Source organism: Chiloscyllium plagiosum, unplaced genomic scaffold (genome assembly GCF_037043375.1).
Source record: "Chiloscyllium plagiosum isolate Xiang-an unplaced genomic scaffold, Cpla_swu_hap1 HiC_scaffold_12, whole genome shotgun sequence".
NCBI classification, from domain to species: Eukaryota; Metazoa; Chordata; class Chondrichthyes; order Orectolobiformes; family Hemiscylliidae; genus Chiloscyllium; species Chiloscyllium plagiosum.
In genome coordinates this window covers 38,343,293-38,356,732 of record NW_028270150.1, presented here as the reverse complement: position 1 = coordinate 38,356,732, position 13,440 = coordinate 38,343,293, and the positions used below count along the sequence as shown (strand labels likewise).

Below are 13,440 nucleotides of genomic sequence, written 5' to 3'. Positions count from 1 at the left end.
TTTTTACTCTTGTAAACTCCAATGAGATAAGGCCCAACCTCCTCAATTTCTTCCCCAGACCCTGGATTGACCTAATGAACCTCCTCTGGACTGCTTCTAGTGCTAGTATTAAAACTGTGCACACTATTCCAGGTGTGGTCTAATGAATGTCTTGAATAGATTGAGCAAGAAGTTTTTATACTTTGGTTTCTGTACATCATTCCCTTTTGGTATAAATGTCAATTTTCAATTTGTCTTCCCAACTACCAGCTGAAATTATAAGCCATCTTTTTCTTATTTATGCATGAAGACCCCCCAATCCATCTGTGCTACAGCTTTCTGCAGTCTTTCTCCATTTAAATAATAAATGCTGGACAGACAGTAACGCTCAGTTCCCACAAATGAGTAAAAAAAGATATTCAGCTTCTCTATGCTTCCTGCCAAAGTTCCAAACCACGTTTTTCACATTATATTCCAGCTGCCATATTTGTGTCCATTCCCTTAACTTGTCTATATCCCTCTGCAGACTCTTTTGTGTCATCCTCACCAGATGCCTTCATATGTATGTCATTCACAAATCTGGCCATATTCACTTCCTCAAAATCATTAATATAGACAAGAAATAATTGTGGACACAGAAATTGCTGGAGAAACTCAGACGGACTGGCAGAATCTGTGGACAGAAAGCAGAGTGAACACTTTGGAGTCAGTAGCCTGTCTTCAGAATGAAGGCAGCTAGGTAAAGGTTGATATTATGCAGAAGATGGGTGAGGACTAAAAGATAGAACCCAACTAAGAGGTTTACACTGCAAAATAAATAGACAGAAATTTCAGTGAAGTACTTCATTGAATCTTTGGAATCCATTGGTGTTTTTTCCTGTGCAAAAGTGCTTTTATACATCAAGAATTACAGAACACAGTTTTGGCTATAAAATATGCTTGGGTTACACAAAATTGATGCAGAAGTGTGTGCATTACAGGGTTATGGACTGAATACATAATCAGCACAGATATGCCAGAAAGTGTTCATATTCTCGATATTCTATAGCAAGGATACAAGGACAGTCAAAAAGTGTTGCGCTGGAAAAGCACAGCAGGTCAGGGAGCATCTGAGGAGCAGAAGAATCAATGTTTCGGGCATCAGGAATGTGGTGGGGGTATGGGAAGGGGGCTGAGAGATAAATAGGAGAGTGGGGTGGGGCTATGGGGAAGGTAACTGGAGAGATGATAGGTAGATAGAGGTGGGGGTGATGGTGATAGGTCGGGGGAAGGGTGGAATGGATAGGTGGGAAGGAAGATGGACAGGTAGGACAGGTGCCAAGTTGCAGAGTTGGATCTGGGATGAGGTAGGGGGAAGGGCAATGTACAGTGTGTACTTGCTATTGCCAGTGAAAAGAACTTGGACTGGGGACTAATTCAAAGAAGCCAGTGGTTAGGATGTGGGAATGAGCTGTTACTTTCACATTTTATTGTGAAAGTTAAATAGTCTAATAGACAGCCATATACACAGCATGCTATATTTAATAGAACATGATCACATTTTCCAAATTTATCCTATGTAGTGGCCTCACCATTACCCAGATGAGCTGAGCTCTCCCAGTGCAGACCAAGCATTAACAGTGGGACTTCCTTCTCATGACAGCTCAGTGACAACAACTGGTGTATTTATCCACTGACACAGCCTTGTTCAGAATATTACTCAGATTTGTTTTCTCACTGTGCATGTGTACCATTAGGAGGACCAGCTAATGGTCCTCCTGGGATTGCCACTGCCAAGGAATCTGTGATTAACTGAATGAAAATATATTGATAATTGAAGGTGTAGTACATCGTAATTTTTCTGTCTTTTTCCCTTACTTTCAGCTCTGGGTCTTGGAAAATGTGTCCAAGGACAGCCCATCGTATCACCATCTGGTTTTTATTATAAGGACCGATGGATGTCAATGACCTGCGATATTTACCACTTTGACACTCCTGCAAAAATGACAGACTGTCTTCGTCGAAAAAGAGTTTCTCTGTTTGGAGATTCTACTATGCGTCAGTGGTTTGAATACTTGATACAAACGGTTCCAGGTTAGGCGATTATTGTGTCTATCTGTTAGTTTCTATCATTTTGCACTAATTTGAAAACCTGTCTGTCTGACCTTATGTGCATCCATCCGCCTGTCCATCTGTTAGCCTATCTCTATCAGTTGACTTGTCTATCTTTCTTTATTATCGTGTCTGTAGCATAGATTATAAATTAAATGCATATATGACATCTGAAATTTGTCAATTGTACTTTTTAATTTGTTAAAGGTATTCACTGTCTTCTATGACCAAGTCAATTTTGTAACCAACTTATTGACTCACAGTAGAACCCACGTGACCTAATCTTCTGGACAAATCTACAATGAGGGAGCTTGTCAAATGCTTTAGTAAAGTTCATGCAGATAACCTCCACTACCCTCATCAATCAACTTTCTCACTTCCTCAAAAACCTCAATGAAATTTGTGAGACAAGAATTTCCCCATACGAAGCCATGCTGACTATCCCTAATAAGTCAATTGTCTTCCAAATGCGAGTCAATTGTCTTCCAAATGCGAGTAAATTGTCTCCCTAAGAATAATGTCCAAGAATTGTCGGGCCACTGATGTAAGACTCACCAGCCTATAATTTCCTGGATTATACCTGTTGTTCTTCTTAAACAAAGGAACAACATTGGCTATTCTCCAAACCCTGGGACCTTATCTGTGGCTGAAGAGGACACAAACATCTCTATCAGGCCCTAGCAATTGTCTCCCTTATCTCCCTCAGTATCCTGAGATAGATCCTATCTGCCTCGGGGACATATTACTTGAATGTTTTTTAGCACACAAAACACCTACTCTTTTTAACATCGAAATGCCCTGGAATATTAATATACTCCTCCCTAACCTTACCATCATCTGCTTGGTGAATACTGATGTGAAACACATATCAAGGACCACCCCCACTGCCGCTGGATCCAAACATAATTTTCCTCCTTTGTCCTTGAGTGGACCTACCCTTTTCCTGGTTACCCTCTTGACTTGATTTGAGTAATTATTTTGTTAGAAAATGCGGTGAAAAGTGTTGTTCAGGGTCACTACTCTCCGGCGCCATGTTAAAACATGGAGAAATAAACTAAAACATTGAATAGAAATGCAGAAAAATAAAGAATTTTAAAAAGTGTTCAACTTAACAGCCCTTCTTGTTAGGTTCTCCACCATGGGCCATGGGCCTAGTGTCGAGAATGTGGTGCTGGAAAAGCACATCAGGTCAGCAGGTCAGGCACCATCGCCAAACTCTAACCACCCGAGGAGGAAGAGGGGATGGAACTGATAGATAGGTGATGGACAGGTCAGGTGAGCGTTGCCGAGTTGGAGCCTTGGGACCCTGCAACCACACTGGATCAACATGGATTTCACCAGTTTCCTCATTTCCCCTCCCCCGACATTATCCAAGTCCCAAGCCTCCAACTCGGCAACGCTCACCTGACCTGTCCATCCCCCTCTCCGACCTGTCACCATTTCCCTGACCTTCATCTACCTATTGGATTCTCAGCTACCTTCCCCCCAATCCTACCCACCCCTCCCATTTATCTCTCAGCTCCCCAGCCCACAAGCCTCATTCTTGATGAAGGGCTTATGCTGGAAACGTTGATTCTCCTGCTCGTTGGATGCTGCCTGATCTGCTGTGCCTTTCCAGCACCACACTCTCGACTCTGATCTGCAGCATCCGCAGTCCTCACTTTCTCCATGGGCCTAGTGGTCAGGCACAAGACCTCTTCGCCATGGTGCCGCTGGAACAGAGGTTGCCACTCTTTGGCACCATCGCGCCTTCACTGATGTCGTTGTCCAATGAGTCCTCACTGGGCCTTGACAATGCAGATGCTACCGATGTTGCCGGGTACTGCACTGACCCAAACCCAACTCTGCTGTTGGTGCCATGAGTCTGCTTTGGGCATACCTTGCCAATGCAGCTGCAGCTGATTCTACAGGGTCTTGGACTGGGCCCAAACTCCCTCTACCTCAGCCTGTATGAGTCTGCGCTGAATGCAGAAGCAGCTGCCAATCCAAACTCACCTCTGACACCATCGCCATGAGTCCGTGCTTGGCCCTCACTTGCCCTTATATAATGGTTTGGGATTCTGCTTCATGCTACTTTCCAAGAACATTTCCTGGTTTCTTTTCACACCACCCCCTCCCAATTCCTTGTTTAAGCTGTTTCCTGCTTCCTTTACATTCATCAACGGCCTTGTCAGTTTCTTAATCCTTACAGATGCATATTTTTTTCTTTTTCACTAAACTTTCAATATCGCTTGTCATCCAGGGTTCCTGAATATTGTCATCCTTATCTTCCATCCTCACAGGAACATACTGGTCCTAATCAACTGATCTTTATAGGACTCCTGCATGTCAGATGTGGATTTATTCTCAAGCAGCCACCCATAATCTAATTTCTCTGCTTCCTGTAATCCTGTTGTAATTACCCTTCCCCCAGTTTAGCACCTCCACTTGAAGCCAAGTCTTATCCTGATCCATAACCATCTGAACAGTCACAGAAATATGATCACTGCTAAATGCTCTCCCATTGAAACTTTGATCATCTGGTCACGCTGATTCCCCAAGTCAAGGTCTCCTACAGGCCCTTCCCTAATTGGACTGTCTACATATTGTTTCAAGAAACTCTCCTAGATACACTGAACAAATTTTGTCCCACTATGGGAGGCCCAGTTACTACTGGGGAAGTTGAATCTACCCAGTTCAATAACTCTGTTGTTTTTACATCCTTCTATGATCTGTGGTATATATCTGTTTTTCTATCTCCTACTGGCTATTGGGAGGCCTATATTATAACCCCATCATAGCGATTGCATCATTCTTATTGTTGAATTATACCCATGTTGCCTCACTAGATGAGCCCTCCAAGATGTCCTGTCAGTGTCGCCTGTGACATTCTCCTTAATCAGTAATTCAACTCCTCTACCTCTTTTACATCCCTCTGTATCACTCTTGAAACATCTAAGCCCTCGAACATTGAGCTGCCAATACTGCCCTTCTTCCAACCAAGTTTCTGTAATGGTTACAATGGTTCTAAACCAGGCTGTAAGCACACCTCCCTAACCTTTTTCTCCTTGTACAGTATTATAATAGATGCACTTCAGACTGCCAGTCTGTTTGTGTTCATTTAGCTGCCCTGCCTGTTCTTCCTATTAGATGTACCTGACTCAAGCTCTACCTTCTCCCCAGTCACTTCACATGCTGACCTACCATTCTGCCCCTGCCACATGTGGATAAACCGTCCCAAGTGGCACTCCCAAACCTCCCCACAAGGATATTAGTGACCCTACAATTTAGGTGCAGCCATCCTTCTTGTACAGGTCCATCCTCCCTGGAAGAGATCCCATTGATCCAAATATCTGTAGTCTTCCTACACTAGCTCCATAGCCACAGCTTTATTATCTTCATATTTCTGGCTTCACTAGCACATGGCACAGAAAATAATCCTGAGATTACAACCCTAGTAATCCTGCTCTTCAACTTCCTGCCTATCTCCCAAATTCCCTTTACAGATCTTCATCACTCTTCCTGTTTGTGTCATTAATCCCAAAATGGACCATGTTCTCTGGCTGCTCACCCTCCCCTTTCAGAATGCTTTGTGCCTGTTCAGCCACTCCTACCATCCTTGAGTCTTGTTCATGGCCACAGAAACACCTATCTGTGCCCCTGACTGTAGAGTCCCCATTACTAACATTTGTCTTTACTAGACCCACCCTGCGGTACAACAGAGCTGGTCGAGGTGCCATTGATCTGGCTACTACTGTTCCTTTCCCCTGCCAGGCTATTCACCCCTCAACAGTATCCAAAACAGTTTACATGCATGAGAGCATAGTAATCACAGGAGACTCGTGCACTGTCTGGGTGTCCCACCTGGAGGTCACCCGTCTATCTAGCTGAACCTTTGGTGTGACCACATCCCTGAAGCTCCTATCTATCAAACGTTTTGCTTCCTGTCAGCTCTGCAGTGAGTCCAATTGCCACCACAATCCATGTGGTCTGAGAGGAGCTGCAGACAGACACACTTCCTGTCGACATCATTGTCAGGAATATTTGTCTTCTCCCTGATTTCCCACATCTAACAGGAGAAGCATACTACTCCAATAATTGTCTTTACAACCCTTGCAGAAACTATTGTACTTCTAGTAACACTAAACACTTGTGTTATAGAAATAGCTGCTCCTCTAGCTAAACTATTCCAGTACAGCTACAATTCTGGCATCTATCCGATAACGTGGAAGTGTGTCTATGAATGTCCTGTCCACAAAAAGCAGGACAAATCCGATCCAGCCAATTACTGCCCCATAGGTCTAGTGTCTAATCAGCAACACGTGACTGAAAATATTATCAACAGCAGTATCAAGTAGCACTTAGTAAACAACAACTTACTTACTGACACTTAGTTTGGATTCTGCCTGGAACACTGGAACATCACAACATTGGGTCAAACGTGGGCAAGAGTGATGAATTCAAAAGGTGAGGTGGTATCATTGTCTTTGACACCAAAATAGCACTTGACTTAGTATAACATCAATGGATCTCAAAGGAATTGACATTAAACTACTACAACAGAAGATCATTGGGGTTTTTGGAGATAATCATCTTGGCCCCAGGATATCACTTCCCAGCACAATGCCTTGGCACTCCCTATATCTTTAGTTGCTTCATCAATGACCTTTATAAGAACCCATTCTTCACAAGTTCTGGCTGTTCCTACAAATGCCAACAGTTCACAGCAACTTGAATACTGATCAACAAAATGTAATACCCCTTGACTAGTTTAGATTCCCTACAGTATGGAAACAGGCCATTTGGCCCAAGTCCACACCAACCCTCCGAAGAGTAATCCACCCAGATCCATTCCCCAACCCAATATTTATTTCTGACTAATGCACCTAACACTGCAGAGAATTTAGCATGATCAATTCACCTGACCTGCACATCTTTGGATTGTGGGAAACTCACGCAGATGCGGGGAGAATGTGCAAATTCCACAAAAACAGTTGCCCGAGGTGGGAATCAAACCTGGGTCCCTGGCACTGTGAGATAATAATGCTAACCACTGAGCCACCATGTTGCCCTGAAGCACTAAGCCACAGTAAAGCTCACAATGACACTGTCTGCTAAAAGGTAGTATGAGCTAGGATCTGTCTCAGGTCATCGATCAGATCATAACGGATCTTCAAGCACCTCTTCATAGCAGCAGACCATCCACCCTGCTCATTGCTGCAACAAGTCTGTCAAAGACTCTCTTTACATCTTTCTTGATATGGCTGTGTGTCATATAAAGTAAGATATACCTTTTGCCCAATCAGTCAGTCCTTAAGGACATCATTTTCTTGTTTAAAGCTACTGTCAGATGTACTTTTCCCAGGCCTTTCTCAGTTACATTTCAAAAAACATAGCAGTTGTCTGGGATCACATCTCTAACAGCCTTATTTACCTGCTGTGCTGAGTGGGGGACTTATATTTACTGTCTTTATAACACACAAGCAAAATGTCCTTCCTATTTTCCTTATGGCATTAACACAATTTTGAATCACTTGCTAATCTGAACAGGTCTATGGATTGAACAAATGTCTCATCTCACCTTCCTGTTCACAAACACACAATGCAGTTTTTCAGGGAAGTTACTGTTCCTCCTTTGATGTTCCATTCCACCACCATGGGACAAACTCTGCCCACAGGACTCTACCACAGCCAGTTTATGTTTGTTATTGTTATGAAATGTACCATCAACATGGTGATATGGAAAGTTTGATCATCTTCAGACAGATGCCATTTGCTTGATTGACTGTAAACTTCCTTGATTATTTTTTTCATTTGTACATGTTGTTAACACTTTCCTTCCTTCTGATATTGTACTGCCTTGTTGGTCACTTGCATTTGTCCTGGGGCCTGGCTTGGCTTTTGCATCTAATTCCATGCACATGACTGGCCACATTCCTTTGGCACTACAAGCTTTCCAAATATGGCAAAAAGCTGCACAACCTTTGGGTAAATGTGACAAACTGCATCCATAACAGATTCTGATTGTTTGGTGCACTTTGCTGCATCTAATGCATGCAGCTGATGCTCACCCACCACTCTGGCTTCACACTTGCATCTATCCTGAAGTAATGTGTCAATGGTCTGGATCAGTAACAAAAATTCTTTTATCAAGCTTTAAACAGTGTGGAGGTGGTGACTAACACAATGGAGGCCTCAACAACTCCTCCTCAGAAAAGTCACATTTATTTCTCTTTGCATCATTTAACAAACTGGTCAGTGGACTCTCGAGACTGTTCACTAAATGATATGAGTTGGAATTTGTTACTCCTAAAGTTAGTTCATAGCTTGTGCTGCTTCTCAAGAATATTTCAGACCTTTTCTGGAACTTTCAGATCATTTATAAGACTGGATGAGTTAATTCTACAAAGCCTTTTGTTACCAAGCAAGATTTTCAGACTTTTCTTCATGGGATCATCTATCTCTCGATCTGTAAAATCGAACTGAATAGGTTGTTTAAATCATAATTGCTGAGTAAAATGTTCAGTGTTTGCTTTTCACTTCTCTGTGGTTGTTTTTCATTCTTATTTTACTGAAGTTGAGTGCTGTTCAGTGTATCATTATTCCGTGTTACTAGTTTTTTGTTTTTCTCTGTATGCTTCCATCTGTGTCCCTTCATTTTTTTGTTGCTGCCCCATGACTAGCTGTGCCTCCTTTCGGAGTGTTGTTTCAGAAATTCCAGCTTTGTAGGTTTAAGATTGCAATTTGTACTTAAGGGGGTTTCTGTCTCTCTACAGCATTTGTACCAAATATGGAGTAATTATGTCACATCAGCTTTATTTTACATTTGACACTGATTTGTAAAAAGACATTGGTCTGGACAGAAATAAACATTCTTACTGTAGAGAAGTGTTTATAAGCAGTATTGATTTCAGAGAGCTTTGTATCAATTCTGTCAGGAACATTTGACTTCATTTTTTAACATTAGAACTGCAGGCATTTGGGTGTCTTTAAAATAAAACACAAAGATAGGGCTTCTAGCTTGAAAGGTTTTACCAGAAAAAAAAAATCTGTCTTCTGTTTGGTCAGTACCAATAAACAGATCTTTAAAGCTGTGTAGAGTTAAAGAGCCTGATTCTGCTGACTTATTGTCCAAATCCTTTAATATCCAAGGCTGTGTTCCAGTTGATCATCAATTAGATTTCCAAATATCTACCAGAGATCTTGGACTCCTTTTATTAATGGATAACCAGGATGTGAGCTTTACTTCCTGCAAAGTTTCCTTATCTGGTGTGAAAATACTTGTTATCCCTTGTATTATAAGAAATTAAGCATAAATAATATGGTACTGTAAGATCCAACAGACATTTATTATGGCTGGTTCATTTATGGAATTATTACACTCACTGACACCTAATGGTTTGGAATAGTCTCTATCCATTTATTTGCAATGGACGAGCATTCTGCTTGTACCATTTCATACTTCAAGTCATCTACAAAAACAGCTATAATCTAGTTAATCTTTGATGGGATTTCCAAATAACGACAAAACCTATTGGGGTCTTTTGGATTGATGGCCACCACTGCAAAACATAGTGTAATTTTATTTCCACTGAGGGATTCTACCTGATGCAGCAATGCTGATGTAAACTTCTGTAATGTATGAAACTGAGTGTGGATATCATGGTATTGAAGAATCCAATATTATTACAGCTGGCAATTATACAAACATTCCTTTTTGAGGCATGGAAGTATCTGGACCAATGTCAAGCTTATTCAATTACAACTGAAGTACATGCTTCAATAACCTTCAATGTTTCAAGCTAGCAGCTTAATTTTATGAGCTCCCTTGCCTTCAAACCATCTGGCTGGGTGAGTTCTAAAATTCAGACCATGCAAAACTTCCCAAGCTCAGTGAATCAGACTTCCACCGGGGGTGCTGAATCTGATTGGAACATTGGGAACAATTGCAAATAATTCTCTTGTTTGAGACACAGAAACACAATGAATCTCTGACTGATGTAAAATTAATTAAGAAAAATTGCAACTACCTGTTCAGATAAAAGAAGTTCTTGTTTTTTGTTGGTGGTAATGCAGTAAACAGCTTAACAGTTCAGTATCTTTGAGGCAGCCTTCTCACTGCTTCCGGTGTCACTTTGGTTCCAGTTTCTGCTCCAACCTCCCTCCCAATAACAGTCCCTGAATTATTTCTCTTTTCAGTTTGTGTTTCGTAGCATTTAGAGTTATAAAGATGTATAGCATGGAAACAGACCCTTCAGTCCAACCCGTCCATACTGACCAGATATCCCAACCCAATCTAGTCCCACCTGCCAGCACCCGGCCCATATCCCTCCAAACCCTTCAATTGTACCAGCCTCCACCACATCCTCTGGCAGCTCATTCCATACACATACCACCCTCTGCATGAAAAAGTTGCCCTTTAGGTCTCTTTTATATCTTTCCCCTCTCATCCTAAACCTATGCCTCTAGTTCTGGACTCTGTGACCCCAGGGAAAAGACTTTGTCTATTTATCCTATCCATGCCCCTCATAATTTTGTAAACCTCTATAAGGTCACCCCTCAGCCTCTGACGCTCCAGGGAAAACAGTCCCAGCTTGTTCAGCCTCTCCCTGTAGCTCAGATCCTCCAACCCTGGCAACATTCTTGTAAATCTTTTCTGAACCTTTTCAAGTTTCACAACATCTTTCCAATAGGAATGAGACCAGAATTGCATAATATTCCAACAGTGGCCTAACCAATGTCCTGTACAGCCGCAACATGACCTCCCAACTCCTGTACTCAATACTCTGACCAATAAAGGAAAACATACTAAACGCTTTCTTCACTATCCTATCTACGTGCAATTCCACTTTCAAGGAGTTATGAACCTGCACTCCAAGGTGTCTTTGTTCAGCAACACTCCCTAGGACCTTACCATTAAGTGTATAATCCTTGTTAAGATTTGCTTTCCCAAATTGCAGCACCTCACATTTATCTGAATTAAACTCCATTTGCCACTTCTCAGCCCATTGGCCCATCTGGTCCAGATCCTGTTGTAATCTGAGGTAACCCTCTTTGCTGTCTACTACACCTCCAATTTTGATGTCATCTGCAAACTTACTAATAGACTAAAGCAGTTCTAACAATTGGTCTGGAGTAATTCTGACAGTGACACAACCATAGCCCTGATTCCTGCTCTCTCTCGCTTTGTGAATTGCTTCCCCTCCTCGTTCAAGTTAATAATTTGTCTCATTCATGTGTTTTGCTGTAACTTTCAGGCCACTAACTCCATTCCTCATCCATTATTGTCCTCTCTCTGACTGGATCATGTGTCAATATCTGATCCAGTCTCTGTTAATCATTTTGCTGCAAACACAGACTGTGCTGGAGAAAGCCAAGATACAGCAGCATCTGTGGTGAGAAATACAGTTAATATTTTGGTTCTGGTTAGATTCTACTTCTGAAGAAAGAAATTACGTTACTTTGGAACTGCAGATTGAGACTTGCAGAAATATAGATTTCGTTTTGCTCCATATGTTCACCCAGTGTAGGTATAAATTTTCTGTGTGATCAGTAACTGATTCATTTAATTGACTCTGAATAAATTCTGATTTATGTCACCTAATTAATAATGAAGGTCTCCCAGATGCTCTAACCTCTGTGAATCCACAAAGTTAGTTTCTAATTTCTGTTCACTCCCTCAGAACTATTTCTTTACAGGGAAGATGACAAAATCTGACACTGTTAACCTGTTACTGTGAAGTCGTTACAACACTGGGAACAGGTCAGCAGTCTGGCTGTCTCTTCAATGCAGAATGGCACATGAGATTAAGGGGAAGAAATGTAAATTTTCATACAATAGCTGAAAGCAAATTAATGAGATACAGGAGGTATGTACTTATTTCTCAGCTTGTCTGCGTTTGCTGCATGATACTACTGTACATTTCATGTCTGTAACTCATGCATTAGAACAGCAGACTGAAAAACATGCAGACAAAGTTTGAGATCTGCTGTCTGCAGTAGAAAGCCGTCCACTGTCAAGTCCATTAACATCAGCAATGTTGTGGGTTAGAATGTAATGCAATTCTACTTTCTGTGTTCTAGGTCTGAAAACATTGGATCTTGGTAATCCTGTCAAGATTGGTCCTCATCTTGCAGTGAACGTGGAGAACAACATTGTGGTAGAATTTCTCCCTCATGGTCTTCCCATCCAATTCCGCACCTTTCCAAGACACCTGCGTTATGTTTCAAATGCACTGGATGAAATTAGGGGAGGAGGAAACACAGTTATAGCCATTACCCTAACGGCCCATTTCACCCCTTTTCCTGTTGAAGTCTATATTCGAAGAATACAGAATGTCAGGAGGTCAATTCTCCAGTTACTCGACAGGAGTCCGGATACACTGGTTGTAATAAAGACAGCCAATGTCCGGGAAAACCCTCCACAGCTCGTTACCTATTACAGTGACTGGTACGCTTATCAGATTGATTTAGTGATGAGGAAGATGTTCATAGGCATCAACGTGGTATTTGTAGATGCCTGGGAGATGACCATAGCACATTACCTTCCTCATTATATACATCCCAGCAGAATTATCATAAAGAATCAAATAGATGTGTTTCTTTCATATGTGTGCTCTTCTGTAAAATGATGGCATTTCTACAAAATCAGTACCAACCAGCTTTTTTTTTGAATAATCATATGATTCAAAGTTTAAATAACATGTTCATACCTTTGGGCTCTGGGCACTGCTACTGGATATCACTGTCTGACACTTATCTAACAAATCAGGCCTGAAATGAATACCTGTGCACTTCACTCAAACTGATCAACAAACACACACTCTCTCACAAACACACATACCCTCTCTCACATGCACACACATAACTGTCACACACACTTATCCTTTTGCACACAGACATACCATCTCACATACACACACACATTCTCTTGCACACACAAATACATACACTCACATATTTACACAAACACAGCTACATACTTACACATCCACTCTCTTACATAGTCTCTCTTTCACCCTCACACACATATCTTGTCTCACACATAAAAACACTCACATATGCCCTCTCTCACACAAACACACAATCTCTCTCACACACATACAAACTCAAGCAGCTCTGTCATAGACACATACTCTCTCTCGTACACATAGACATACATCCTCTCACGCATACACAGACACTTACATACATTCTCTCATGCACATTTTTGCAGTCACACACATCCTATTCCACACACACTTTCTCTCTCTCGCACACATGCATAAACAAACAGATTATCTCACATACATATCCCTCACATCCACACATACACATCTTGTTGCATACACTCTTACACACACATCCTCTCTCATGCACACATCTTCTTGCATGCACATGCACAGACTCTTT

General features: G+C 41.6%; 1 protein-coding gene across 1 annotated transcript in view; it reads left to right on the top strand.

Annotated features, from left to right (window-relative positions):
• LOC122555518 (NXPE family member 3-like) overlaps positions 1–12,680 on the top strand; it is a 32,244-nt gene extending 19,564 nt beyond the window's left edge. The window contains exons 4-5 of the mRNA XM_087992389.1: positions 1,843–2,052; positions 12,133–12,680. Coding sequence (XP_087848515.1) covers positions 1,843–2,052; positions 12,133–12,680 — 758 coding nt within the window. The remainder of the gene's footprint in view (positions 1–1,842; positions 2,053–12,132) is intronic.
• The last annotated feature ends 760 nt before the right edge of the window (positions 12,681–13,440 follow it).